Source organism: Oreochromis aureus, linkage group 6 (assembly GCF_013358895.1).
Source record: "Oreochromis aureus strain Israel breed Guangdong linkage group 6, ZZ_aureus, whole genome shotgun sequence".
In the NCBI taxonomy this organism is placed as follows: domain Eukaryota; kingdom Metazoa; phylum Chordata; class Actinopteri; order Cichliformes; family Cichlidae; genus Oreochromis; species Oreochromis aureus.
In genome coordinates this window covers 41355049-41369937 of record NC_052947.1, presented here as the reverse complement: position 1 = coordinate 41369937, position 14889 = coordinate 41355049, and the positions used below count along the sequence as shown (strand labels likewise).

The 14889-nt window shown below is 43.0% G+C and overlaps 1 protein-coding gene across 8 annotated transcripts in view; it reads right to left on the bottom strand.

Annotated features, from left to right (window-relative positions):
* Positions 1-14889, bottom strand: part of LOC116324723 (SLAM family member 7-like) — a 36787-nt gene that overhangs the window by 9749 nt on the left and 12149 nt on the right. For 6 of the 8 annotated variants that reach the window (XR_005613370.1, XR_005613369.1, XR_005613368.1 and 3 more), the window contains 3 exons: positions 10325-10633; positions 2081-2371; positions 1885-2004 (listed from right to left, as the gene is read on the bottom strand). Coding sequence is in view for 5 of the 8 variants with exons in the window: in XM_039613322.1 (XP_039469256.1) it covers positions 1885-2004; positions 2081-2371; positions 10325-10633 (720 nt within the window). In the remaining 3 variants the exon portion in view is untranslated. Of the gene's footprint in view, positions 1-1880; positions 2005-2080; positions 2372-10324; positions 10634-14889 lie in introns of all 8 variants that reach the window. The other 2 variants (XM_039613324.1, XM_039613325.1) reach the window with 1 other exon arrangement.

The following is a 14889-nucleotide window of genomic DNA, read 5'->3' as shown; positions in this document are numbered from 1 at the left end:
ACAAAGATGTGAAACTGATGCTGTTTGTCTTTAGCTCATTAGGTCGGCCGGGAAGTTGAAATTGATTTGATAACAAAGTGAAAGGTACAGTTTAATGTACTTTTAATAACAGATTCTTCTTTATATAAGATCAGTTGTGTGAATTCAGCTGAAAACATTCTTTCTTCCCCTTCATCACATGATAACGCCCAGAAGCTCAGAGCTCACACGCTGCTTCTTATTGATAACAGTTGGTGGGTGTGGTTACTTGGCTGCTGCTCTGGCTCCTCGTGTCCTCTTTCACTTTCCTGCATTAACGTCTGACCCTCCTCCACCTTACATCCTGCCTCGCCCTCCTCTGTCCTGCTGTCCACACACAGACGACTGAGTGAATGTTCTGTTCTGAAAAGCTTCAAACTACTGCAGATTTCTGAAAACCTTTTATGTTTTCAGGTAAAGAAACTATTTGATTTTTAACAATAGAAACATAATCACTACATAAAAATGATCAGCTATTGCTGAAAACAGACGTCCTTGTCTTTGAATCAACCCCCACAAATGTAGCATCACTGGAAGTCCAGGATGTCCTCTTCGCAGTACAGTAGGATCAAATTAATCACAAAGTTTGCCTGATGTAGATCTCTCAGACACGTCTCCCACAGAGGGCGAGTATCAATTAAGGTTATTGATTTTTAATCATTGCTGATGTGAGCAGGCAGCACTGAGAGGAAGAAGAGTCCCAACTATCAGAACCAGAAGCACAAAGACAGATTCACTGATGTTATGACCAAAACTACGAAGAAACAAAAGGACTGTTGATGGACACAGCTGGGGAACGAGACACAGGTGCAGGTAATCAAGACAATGAGACTGTAGAAAGAAAGAACTACAAAGTAAAACTTGGACAACAACCACTGAAGCAGGAAGACATGAACATAAAAACACTAAACATGAGAAGACTGTGTCAAAAAGGAAAACAGGAATAATGTTTGAAAACACAGCGGGGAAGGAAACGGGAAAGAAAAAAAGATGGAAACCAGAATATCATCACACTTAAGTCTGACACTGAAAGTGACCCAATAATCTAACAAGACATGAAAGTCACAGTTAGAAGAAGTCAGACAGACAGGAAGATGATTAGTCCTCAGTATTAATAGATACAGGAACCCAAACGTTAGCTTAACAATGAAACTCCCAGAGCTTCTTCAACAAAAACCATCTGTCCACGACACACAACCTCACAGAGTCCCACATCCTGCTTTTAGTACTTGAAGTGAGTCCAGAGTGGGCGTGTCCTCCTGAGACCAGCCTGCTCATTACGTCCTCTGTAGTGGATTCAATACTTTTGTTCTCAGGAGGACAAACGACGACAGACCCAAAGGAGTTAATGAGCAGAGACATTTACAGTTTTGAAGTGAACAGAGGTTTACCTTCAGTACGTGTTTGCTTTCTTTTCAGTCAGTTCCTGTTGTCATATATAAGACGCACAGTTTACATGTTAATGGAGATTTAAATGACTTCATTGTTTTACATAAAAACCTTATACGGAGTAAATGCACTTTAACTTTTGCTCTAAGCTCGTCAGGTTTAGTCAGATGTGATCACAGTGACAGCTGCATGTGTCTACTGAAGCAGCTCATATGAACCAGAAGAGCCTCTGTGACACAACATGGCAGCATCAGCCTGTTCTTAGTGCTGATAGTGATGCACTGGAAGCAGCTCATAGTTCCACTAACAGGACAAAGACTCTACTGAAGTCGGTCAAATACAGACGTGTTACAGCTGACAGGGCCGAAATGTGTTTTTGTCTAATGTGATCTGGATCTGAAGGTTTAGACCTACAAGCTCCAAAGAGGTTAGAAGTAAATAGAATAAATAAAATAAAAAGAGAAAATAAATACCTGCCTTGTGCCTGTCCGTTTGTCTTCGTTTTGTTTCGGGGAAGATACTTTGACTTGATGAAAAAAGCAGCAAGTACGATCATCACAACCAACAGGACAGAGAAGATTATAATGAGGATGTTATCTGTCAAACAGGAAATCAGATGTCAGCAAACACAGTGAACAACATGTTTAAAAATCACAGTTAGAAATAATCTCACAGCTTCTTGGTTCAGTCGAGCTGTTGGTGTCGTTGTTGGTGTCTCCACAGGTCGTTCTCACATGGACAGGAAGAGTTTTATTCTCTGCAGGGTTTGCAGCCACACATGTGTAAGAGGAGCTGAAGTCCTGTTTGTGCACAGTGAGAGGCAGAGAGAGCGCAGAGCTGCTCTGGTTCAGTCTCTGCTCGTCTTTAAACCACAGCAGTTTGGTCTCTCTGTCCACCAAACACAGTAAGGAGCAGCTCTCAGAGCTCACACTCACTTTCTTCACTGCAGGAGTCGGTACAGAGTCTGGGGACGAAAGTTGATGGAGAATAAAAATAAACATCAGAAAAATGTTTTTTTACTTTCAGGACAGCAGAGCTCTGGTTATAATTGCTTTAATGCAGTCAGTGAACATTAATATGAAATTGCTCATCTCAAATTTTAATTTTTGTACCGTAGCAGCTTTGCCTGATTTTTAGCCCCGCCCCATACCAGCCTTCTTCTGATTGGCTGTCCCTCACAAAAACCTGTTTTGAATAATGCCGGCTTCTCTGATTCGATCACGTTTTTATCACAACAGAAATATTGCTAAGTGCTGCTGTGTAACACTGAAGGGAAATCATGTATTATATAAATAACACATGCTCCATGTTTGGATTACAGTAGTTCCTTGTTCACATTTGTAAGCCGAAACTCGCTGGAACATCTGCAGCTTGTAGCAGCTTCCATCTTTGAACCTTTGGAGCCAAACCAGCAGGAGATGATGGTCTGCTTACATCACACAAGGCTGAAAGCTAAAGGAGACAGAGCTTTTGTCACAGCGTCACACTCTGCAACTCTCTCCCTCTGAGTTTGAGCTCCGTGGACTCAATGGTCTAAGAAACAAATAAAAACTCATCTTTGTAAACTTGCCTTTAGTTCTTTTTAAGCTCTTTGTGATGGCTGTCTTTAAAGGTGCTACATGAATACAATTTTATTTACTTACTGGGGCTTCTCTGGTCAAAACCATTGAACTATTGTATTAAGGATATCTTTATCTGTTATATCTTACAGATCCAAACACAGGACAGTCTAAGCTCGTCTGTTTGATTACACAAAATCAGCAGGGAGGTCAATTCAGCTGTGGGCTGAGGTCAGGCTCTGGTACAAAGATGCAGCAGCAGAATGAGCAGCAGGAGGAAGACTGTGGTGGAAACACTGAGCTGGCAGCTGGAAATGTGAGGTCTGCCACAGCAGTGTGGGCACTGAGAGGAAAAACAGCAAGCAGAAACGGAAACATGGCAGTTTAAGCTAGAACATAACAATCGCATCAGATTAGAAACACGCAGTAAAGAGTTGCTGTCATAGAGTGAGGGGAGATGTGATCATCTACAAAGGAAGTCAACACATTTCCAGACAGTCAGTCCTGGAAAGCCTCACAGAGCTGCACATGTTCACATCACTGACAGACTGTTGGTTTCAGTTCTTTGAATTTAAACTTTATGAAAGCAGCACTTTGGTCAATATTTCTGAGATGAAGGAAATAAGACTGGATGAGCTTTGACATTTGTGGCAACGTCAGATCAGCATTCACTGAGACAGGAGAGGCTGTCGGTGTGTTCAGGCTGACAGAAAAGTATAACTGTGTGTCGTCTGCATAGCAACAGAGAATTCACTGATATCAGGTCCAAGGATTGATCCCTGCGGGACTCCACACAGCAGCGGGCCAGACGAGGACTCACACTAATTAATATGAATTCTGAAGTGTCGATTTGATAAAGTGAAGAAAAGCAGCAGCGATGAGCAGCATGATCAACAAGGCTGCAGACACGTCGAGCAGGAAACAAACGTCTTCACCTTTGAGTGCAGAAGTATCATTAGTAACTTTAATAACGCTGTGTTTCTGCCTGTAACTGGAATTTATTGAAGATGTTTCCTCCAACAATCTGAAGAAGCTGATGAACAACTTTTAAAGGATTTTTGGAAACAAACAAGTTTGGAAATCGTCCATTAAACATCTGAAACGGTGGGATTGTTTTTCCCAGCAGAGCAAAGACGCCGGCTGCTTTAAAGTAATCTGTAAGCAGTCAGATGATGATTTATCAGCCAGAGACAAAAGAAAATGATTTAGGAGAGGTGATGTCACTGACAGGATGAGGTGTGCATGATGAGCTCTGCAATGTTTCAGTATCTGAAGACGTGGGAGTGAAAGCAGAATGAGGAGGATGAAGGAATCTGCTGATGGCGTCAAACACGAAGCCCGAGTTTGTTTTCATTAATCAAACATGAGATGTTTTCACGTCTTTGACGAGCTGGTTCTGTGTGATCAATAACTCCTTTATATGGAGAATGAACATGAGATCAGGCTTCTTCCATCTACATTCAGCTTTTCTGCACTTTGTGTTGATGTGTTCACTGATCCAGGGGGAAGGATTGATGATTGGTGCTAATCTGACTTTGCAGTAAGGAAAGAAAAGTGCAGAAAACCTGAGTGCTCATTAAAGATGTGAGATTTAGACAACAGTGGATACAGAACTGTGTCAAAGAGCATGAATGTGTGATCGCAGGTCAGACATGTGGAAGGAATTTAGAGATAAACTGAGAGTAAATCCAGATCTGAGGTTTGGGGCCGGTAACATGTTGCATTAAATAAAATGATTTTTGTAATGTTAATAAATCCTGTAGCAGGGCAGTTAAATAATTCATCCATATGTAGATTAAATGATTTGATCAAAATAAATTTTTACAGGTCAGAGGAGATTAAAGAATTAATTCAGGAGAAATTTGCAGGATTTGGGAGGTCGACAGATTACAACACGTCCTCATACAGACTGGCGACCTCTACAGGTTGGTCCCGCTCTAAGACAGCTGGGATAGGCTCCACCCCCCTGTGACCCTGGAAAGGGTAAGTGGAAGAGAATGGATGATTACAACACAGTAAGCTGGATCTTTACATGAATTTTAATGGTTAGAAAGTTGGAGGAGTAAAAAGAACCAGAATTAAATGGGACACAGTTTAGATGATCCTTATAAACCACTGGTGTTCCTCCACTATAAAGACTCCATCACAGTGCAGATCAGTACTGAGTCTGGGTGCACAACTATGGAAAACACTGGAGTTTTTCTCTCTGTTCCTTATAATTGCAGGAATTGATGAAGATGAGGTGGCCGACTTAGAGACTGAGAAAACAGGTGAAGTCGTGGTATCGGTGGTTATGCAGGTTAGCAGGCGTGACACGGTTTAGTAGTGATGGTGAGAAAATATCAGTAATAACATGACTTTAGGCGACACGCTGGTCTGGGCTCAGTCCTACATGAGTGAAAGGTTAATTCAATGATTGTGGGCAGATTGAACCCCAGACGGTTTGGGTGAAGCGGATCTTGTTTCAAAGTTCAGGGCGGTGGAGGACTGTCTTTATTCCTGTAGCAGCCCTTCAGCCAAATGTGCAGCTGATGCAGATGGCTGAACTAAACCAAACAGGGAGAGGACCAGGAGACTCTTCACAAGGTGCATAAAACCTTGTTCGATGGTCTCCAACTGACTGTTTTTAAGTCATTAGTGCTGAGGCTTTGTGGTGAGTTTTCAACAGCTGTAATATCCTCCACACAGGCGCCATAATAGCAAAAGGCACGGCCACCATGTTGGACTGTAGAGGTGCCCACAACCACACTGTGGACAGGCATGGCTTTGAGGAGATGGCAGATGATGTGGACCTCGCGGGCACTACAAGCATTTGAGGTTGGAGATGCAGCCGTCGAGGCAACAGGAGTGGCAGGAGTAGTGCTCTGGAGAGAAAAGCCTGGATGCTCAGCTTGGGTGTCATGCAGGCGTTTGCACTATAGCCAGGTAACTGGGAAGAGAAATGGCAAGGAAGCCCAGGAGAGGACACAGCTGCAGCAGCCAATCACAAGAATTGGCAGGCTGACGAGTGAGGTTAGTGAGGCATCCCTGTCGGTGAGCCATTCCCCTCCTCAGTGCCGAATGGCGCCAGGTTTAGTGAGGATGTAGATGGAGTACCACCCTTATTGTCCTTTACCACCACCCACACATCTGGGTTGCAGGTTGCAGACTCTGGACTTTGACCTCGCCCCTGAGGAGCGGTCACATCTCATCAGACATAGATAAGAGATCGACTGAGACGACTGGCCCTCCTGTAGATGTGGCTGAACTGGTTCCAGTGGAAAGTGGTTTGTGAGCAGCTGGGACTGAGCACCGAGTGGACAGGCAGCAGGTTTCTCTACTGAGACGCGCAGTTCAGTTGTCGGGTATCATCTTGTAAAAGTATGTCAGTAGGTAGGTAAGGCCCACAGACAGCCGTAGCTTCAGGGCAGCAAACAGTTAGCAGACAGGCTAAAAACAAGGCTAGCTAGCATAGCCCTGGTAACAGACTAACAAAGTTTGGAGGTTCTGCAAGAAGACGTCTCAGTCTCAAAACCACCCAAGAGATAGTAAAGCCATAGAAAACACATGTGGTTTGTCCTGTTCAACAACACCTGCCCACTGTGGGCGTTCACAGGGATGTTTGCTGGCACACTATTTATAATAAAGGGAACCCGATAAAGAGTAATGTGACTATTGTGGGGAAGATGAAATAAGAGAACATTTTTTTAATTTCACTGTCATAAAAATGCAGATTAGAGACAGCGACTTATTCCAGTCTTAAAGTGTATATCACTAATATACTGAACAAGCAGTGAAAGATATCAGGACATCTTCTATTTACTAACACATACTGCTTGTTCTATAGTATTTTATGTGATGTCTTTGAGGGCAGGGGCATAGTGCGGTAACGTGTTTGTGTAACAACCACAAGAGTGTGGGAGGAGACAGCGGTGAGAGCTGTGCAGCAAACAGCACAAACACAGTGAACAAAGGAACAGTGTGTGCATGTGTGAGTCTGCAGTGGCAGACGTGATAAAAACACACAGACGCTTTGGTGTTTGAAGTAAAAATCTGCCAAAATCAGCTCTGTGATGACCTCCTGCAAAAAAAGGGAGGAGCTAAAATGATCTCTCTTTTTGAGGATTATTCTGGTGCGTACTACAAACCAACTGGTGGCAGTAAAGTCCCACACTGTCTGTTGTAGATCATGTGGGTCTGCCCACACCTCCCCATATGAACTGTAAGGGTCTGTTTGTTGGGTAAGCAGCGATCCTGGAGCAGAGCTTTGGATTTCAGGTGAGCGACTCTGATGTCACAATCAACACTAACTCTTTTTGTGCTTGTTTCCTTCAACCAGCAGCTTCTGACTGTTCTGTTCAATCATTTGTCTAAACAAGCTCGGTCACATCTTTCCTGTGAAGCTCTGTGGACTCTGTGGAAGCCTTTCTTCTTCCTCTACAAGGAAACAGATTTTCTTCCTGTCTCAAATTATTGGTGTTACTGGTTAAATTACCCACAGGTGACGTGATGATGGTGATGAGAGGAGATTTACTGCAGAACTGTCTGAAAACAAACCACACGAGTAGGTAGGGCTGGACTATATCATACCGTTCACGGTAATACCGGTGTAATTTTGGGCAACGATAGGAAAATGAAATATTGCGATAGAATGTGGGTAAAACGCGCATGCGCAGTGCCTTTGTTTACATACGCACATGGCGGCGACGCAGAATGAGAAGAGCGAAAGCGGATCATTAAATGAAACCGATGAACCAGAACTGGTTTGTAAAAATGCTGCAACTTCAGTGGTGTGGAACTGGTTTAGCTTTCGTCCGTCAGATACACAACAAAGCACTATTCTTGGTAGCGCATGCTAGCGGGCCGTCGTTATTACCGTGTTGTTTGGAAAATACGGCGCACTTAAAATCAATCCTTTGATTTTTCTGAAAATCAACAGTGTCCCTTATAATCCCGTGTGCCTTATGTATGAATTCTGGTTGTGTTTACTGACCTCGAAACGATTTTATGTACCCGGCGCTCGAAAATCTGTCAGATGTTTTAGTACGACTTTGCTAAGCTACGAAGCCGCACCGCTTGATGGATTGTCGGAGCATTACGGCTATCGTAGGCAGGAGCCTCGTGGAGTGATACGTACTGTGCTTCAACATAATATTACCGTATTGTGTGTGTGTATAACCTCTTTTTAAGTTTTGTGGATATTATACATGGTTATGCTGAGGATATGTCGGCCAGTTTCCACTGGAAATGCCTTTTGGTTAAACTGTCAGCGAGGAATTTGCATTTGCACTGTTACATTTTTATATAACTTTAATGCACATAAAAAAACAGCTGCTTGTTTAAGTGAAAATACATTATTAGTGCAAAAAACCCATCAAAGTTGTGGAGTTGTAAAGTATTTTGTCTAGTGTCAATTATATCGTCAGTTATATCGTTATCGCAAATTTTCAAATGCATATCGTGATTAATATTTTTGGTCATATCGCCCTGCTCTACGAGTAGGGATGGGTACCAGTATCTGATGCCATGATGGTACCGGTTCTGACATAAACGGTAGTAACCAGACCGAAAACCAGCGCACCTTTTTTGTTTGTTTTTTTTACTGAGATGTCATACACTTTGGATTCTAGCCAATCATTTTACCTTTGCAAGCGTAGTAGGCGGGCCCAGGTACGTACGTTCTTTTAGAGCAGAGCTACAGATTAAAAACGCCCAAGGCGAAGCGGTCAAAGTCTGGCTGTACTTCACAGCAAAAGATGCAAACTCAGCAGCCTGCAACAAGTGCTTTAAGCTGATACTGTGATACTGTCAAAGGAGGTAACACCTCAAATCTGATGAAACACCTGGCGACGCATAGCGCTTTTTTTTAAAGCCGAGAAATGCGCCGTGTTTGATAGCTTGCTGCGAGACCTCACACCGTGCACATCTACTGCGGGTGTGGTGCCTGTTATCGGACCCGGAGTTAGCAACATCCCCCAAAAACCCGAAGAGTAGAGTCCTGGCCCCTAGCCCTGCCAGTGTAGCAGAAATGATGAGGATGATGATGGCAGCAGCAGCCGTTCTTCTCTGCGTGAGTAGCTTCATGTTGTTCATGTGTAATTAACGTTGAGTAGGCTAACCACATTATTACATTAATGCATGTAAGGTGAACTAGCAAACACCATCGTAGTTACATGCGGCTGTCTTCTTGTTTGATGGCAGATACTCCCTTCACCCTGGCCAAAAAGGCTAAAATGACCAAAGAAAAAGTGGAAAACAGTTAAACATGAGAGGTTTTTGGACAAAGTTTGTGTTTTCCATTCTTTAAGCACCGGCACCGTTTCAAAAGTACCGGTTTGGTACTGGTATTGGATAAAACCTAAACGATACCCATCCCTACAGAGGAGAGACAGCAGACGGCCAAACCACCATTATATCCATTTGAATCTCATTATAAAGGTTTATGAGGGATTTCTCAGGTTTCCTGTCAAACTAGCATCACTATCAGTAGAAGGTGCTGAAGAGGACACAGAAGAAACAAACGCTCTGATTCAAATCCTCATTAAAGGAAGAAAACAACACAAAGACGGGACATTATTCTGTGTATGGGAGCGTTCCCATAACTACATGACTGTCATTGGTTTCTATGACACAGACAGCAGCTTTGTGGTCAGACACAGACATTACAGCAGAGTGTGTTGCTTCATGAGTGGAAACCACAGCTTGTGTTTTGTAATGTGTTCCTCTCACAGCAGCAGCCACAGGAAGTCACCATCAACAACAAACCCATCAAAATAAAAGTGTCTGTTCTGCTTTTTAGGCTGTGTAACACTGTAGGCCATACAAGACTGACAGGTGGCAGCTGGGCTGTTCAAATATACACGTTTCACTGTAAGAAGTAACTGTTAATGCTTCATAAAGAAGTGAAATACCTTAGAAACTCACAGGGTGCTGTGCTGAGCTGTGATTGGTCCATAGTTAGGCACTAGTGGGAACATGGCCAATGAGGCTTTGTGTTACTTCTCTGTGGATTAACGTGACCATGAAATGGGAAACATGTTCAAGTAAACAGGAAGTTTTGTGTTTTGGTAAAAAAAAAGCTGTTAAATAAAAACGTGTTAATTTCAGTTGTTCTGCAGGATTTTCTAAGAACAGTGTTTAAACTTTCTGCTTTGTCCTGTTCTTTCATTCACTTTGTACAGATCAGTAATGTTGGTGAAAACACTGAAGTCAGAGCTGATTCTTCCTTTCACACCAGACATTTGTGGGATTATAAGAACAAAAAGCTGTTTTTATTCTGAAGTGATGATACGACCAAACTAATGAGGAACATACAGACTGAGGTCACATATGAAGCTGTTACACAAAAATATACATACCAGAATAAATATCAGACTTACCGTACACTGTGAGCTTATATGATGATGTGAAAACTTTTCCTGTTTTAGAGTCGACAGTATAACTCCCTGAGTCGTTCCTCTGCAGCTCTGTGAGTGTAAAGAGTCCAGAGTTTCTGTCCCACTGAAGTCGGTTCTTGTACTTTTCCTCATATATGTCAAATCCTCCCTTATTCACTTGAGCAATATTCTTTTCTCCATATAACAGAAATCCTACGTCTTCCTCCTGCACAGAGTCAGGCAGAGTGATGTTTCCTCCCACAGTGCCCGTCAGGTTCTTCTTCACTTCATCAGAAGCAGAAAATCTCATCACTGTAAAATATGAAGAGATCCAACAGTCAGTGAGAACTTTAATGAAAGTGATCAGAGATCTTACAAAGAGCCACAGAAAGTAAGTGAGGATTAAATCCAGGCAGCATGAAGCACGAGGAGGGTGAGGCTGATACATGTGAGCTGCATCAGTGACAGCAGGAACTCAGCCTCACACATTTTACACAAATCACAACAAGTTCTTACTTTTTGATCTGGTTGTGACAAACTAAACATTTACAGCTGCAAAAAGGTCGTTGGTGTCAAATAATGTTCAAATCTCATGAAGCCATATTTTATTCACAATAGAAGATAGAAAACATTTCACATGTTTAAACTGAGAGAGCTCATTTTTAATCTGATGGCAGCAACACGTCTGTAAACGTTGGACGGGCTCATGTTTCCTGTCTGTGAGCTGAGGACAGCAGCTGTTCGGTTCAAGCTGCTCTTTTAGTTTACATTTCAACATACAGAGTAAATTTGATGTCTGAGGTACACATAAATGTATTTGGATTATAGGGCTGTAATATGAGTTTATTATAGTGAAACAAGAGTACCAATAAATGTGGACAAACCCTAATTTAGTAATATGAAGAAGAAATAGATTTTAGAAAAAAATATCATGCAAATGCAAAAGCAGCTAAAAGTATACAGGTCAAATCTGTCAGCACAACCAGCTCGAGGAAGTTTTTACACTAAAAAAAACTGATAACTGTGAGCTGCCTAAAAGTATACAAGTATACACACGTCAATGTAAAAACTGAGTTTTCAAAAATCTCCACCCTAGCAGGAGTTTTTAAAAGTCTCAGTTTCCTGTGACCAAAAACGCCGTTTACGAAGAGCGCAAACGCATAAAAATATGTGTTTTCAAAAATACCCATGTACGTGTGGATGTAGCCTGAGGGCGTGTCCAAATTCACGGGCTGCATCCTTCTGAGGACGCATTTGTAGACTGATTACGTCACAGCGACGCGACGAAGGCTGTCCAAATTCGTAGACTCCTCCGAATGCAGCCGACAAATGCTGGGGCATAGTTTTAAAATTACTCTTATTAATTTTTCTGGGTGACAAAATAAACTCTTAATAAACTCGCTATTTGAGCACCTCGCCTGCCCGCAGCACTTAAGTAGTCTTTGAGAGACGTCTGTCTCGCCCTAGCAGCACCTGTCCTTCTCCTCCTCTTTAGTTTGCCTCAACATACGCTCGTCATATTCTGTGATATGATTTACTCTGAGGTGTCTGACGAGGTTAGTGGTGTTGCCACAACACCTCACTGTCTTGCCACATGTATGTCTGCACATAACATTCTGTATTTTACCACTGGGGGGGCAACAATTCACTCTATCACATTCCTCCCCTTTTAGATTTGTAATTGAAATAAGCAATGTAAAAGAATGTATTTCACTGCCCCCCCCCCCCGAAAAGAAATATTCTGCGGCCCTTACGAACAATGAACAAATGTAGCCATTACTTTTATTATTAAACTGTTCACTTCTAAAATAACTGGCAGTAAATAACTAAAACATAATTCTACATTTTCAAAGATTCAGTCTCTTTGGGGGAACTCTGCGTCTCTCTGGGTATCTGCGTTCCAAAGATGGGCTTTGGGTGGTTTCTGGGGTGGATACTGGTGGTTCATCGGTTGTCTGTTTAGGGTGTTAAGGGGTGTGATGTTAAAATCCCAGGTGGACTTGGTGGTATCTCTGGAACAACACTGTCCATAATCACTTCTGGTCGTCCCTCCGGAACCGGTGAAAATATAACTGGGGGTTTCTCCACCGTCTGTCTCCATGGTAACAGGTGGTCCACAGGTATTGTGCGTGTTCTCTGTCCCTCTTGTATCAGGTAAGTAACACTTCCCATTTTCTTCAGAACTGTTCCATGAGTCCATTTTGTTTCCCCCCCCCCCCGAAGTTTCGGATACGCACAGCATCTCCCTCCGAAAACACACGAACAGGTTGGGTTCTGCAATCATGGTGTCGCTTCTGCTCAGACTGTTTCTGTTCACTGTGTCTGCTTAGTTCAGGCTTCAGCAGGCTGATTGTTTCAGGATTTGTACTGACCTCTCTGCTGCCCCGTGTGATGCAGGATGATAGGCAGGAACAGCTGTGTGTCTGATCCCATTTAACTCCAAAAACTGATTGAATTCCTTTGACACAAGTTGAGGTCCATTGTCTGAAACAAGCTCTTCTGGAAGTCCATATGAAGCAAATAACCCTCTCAAAACCTCAATGGTGTTGTGTGAGGTAATGGATGACATAGGGAACACTTCCAACCATTTTGAATGACTGTCAATGACAACTAAAAAGTACTGCTTGCCTTTTTCACAAAATCAATGTGAATCCGTTGCCAGACTCTCTCAGGCCACTTCCAAGGATGGAGTGGTGCAACGGGTGGTGACTTCTGTACAGCCTGACAGACTGAGCAGCTTTGAACCAGTTCTTGTATATCACCATCACAGCCTGGCCACCACAGGTAGCTGTGGGCTAGTGCTTTCATATGACAGATACCTGGATGTTCATGATGCAGGTCTTCCAGCACTTTCTGTTGGTAAACTGGTGGAATGATAACTTGTTGTCCCCAAAGAACACATCCTTGTTCTGCTGACAGCTCGTGTCTGCGTGTAAAGTACGGCTTAAGTGATTCGTCTTGCATATAACTCGGCCACCCATTCATGGTGTAGCTCCAGACTTTGCTGAGGATTGGATCCTTCATGGTTGCTCTCTCAGTGTCTTTAGCTACTATGGGTAGCTCTTCCACATGTGAGAAATAGAAGATACTCCCTTCCTCTGCAGTGTTGTCTGGCGTATTCCGAGGTAAACGTGAGAACGCATCCGCATTGGCATGTTCAGCTGATCTTCTATACTCAATGTCATCGTTGTATGCCATTAGAATAAGAGCCCAGCGTTGCATTCTTAGTGCAGCGAGTGTTGGGACAGCTGACTTTGGCCCTAGTATAGCCAGCAGTGGCTTATGATCTGTTATGAGGGTGAATTTCCTTCCATACAGATATTTATGGAATTTCTTTACTCCAAAAATTATGGCAAGGGCCTCTTTTTCTATCTGGGCATACTTTCGCTCAGCTTCAGTTAATGTCCTTGATGCAAATGCCACAGGCCTTTCCTCTCCATTTTCCATGACATGAGAGATGACCGCGCCACCCGTGGGGTGACGCGCCATGCAGGCTAACTTCAATGGCAGATTTGTGCTGTAATGCACCAACACTTTGTTCTGCAGCAGTAGACTTTTTGCATCTTTGAATGCTTTTGCACATTCCATGGTCCAAATCCATTTAGCATCTTTTCTCAACAGGTTATGCAAAGGCTGAAGAATGGTGGATGGATTTTCCAAAAATCGACTGTAGTAATTTAGAAGACCAAGAAAGGACTTCAGTTCAGTGACGTTTGTTGGTTCTGGTGCATTTGCTATGGCTGCTACCTTTTCCTCTAAAGGATGCAGTCCATCCCCGTCAATACGATGTCCCAGGTACTCCACACTGCTCTGAAGAAAATGGCACTTGGAAAGCTTCACTCTGACACCATGCTTCTCCAGACGTGTGAGCACTTCCTCCAACCTCTTCAAATGCTCCTTTTCAGATGAAGCAGTGATGAGGATGTCATCCAAAAAGCAGGTCAAATCCTTCAGGGGATGGAGCATGTGATCCATCACAGACTGGAAAAGAGCCGGAGCACTGGAAACACCATAGCTGAGGCGATTGTACTTATAGAGACCTTTGTGTGTGTTGATGACCAGATACTTCTCTGATTCTTCATCTAACTGTAGCTGCTGATAGGCATGAGAAAGGTCAAGTTTACTGAAGGATGTTCCTCCAGCTAAAGTAGCAAACAAATCTTCCGTATTAGGAAGTGGATATCTTTCCTCTTCAACACACTGGTTGACGCTGACTTTGTCGTCACCACATATCCTAATTGTTTTGTCTGCTTTTGGCACAGTAACAATAGGGGATGCCCACTCACTTTTCTCAACCTTTGAAATAACCTTCACCCTTTCCAACCTGTCCAGCTCTTTTCCCACAGCTTCTTTTGGTGCATAAGGAACTGGGCGAGCTTTACAGAAAATTGGTGTAGTGTTTGGTTTAGTGTGGATTCTAGCTTTAAATCCTTTGATGCAGCCTTGGTCATCCGAAAACACTGCCTGATGACGCTGAATCACTTCTAGTACTCCTGGCTTTGCTTTGCAAGTTCCATGGATATGGCAATCTCACATGCACGTGGAAATGTAAGATCTTTTTCCGATAG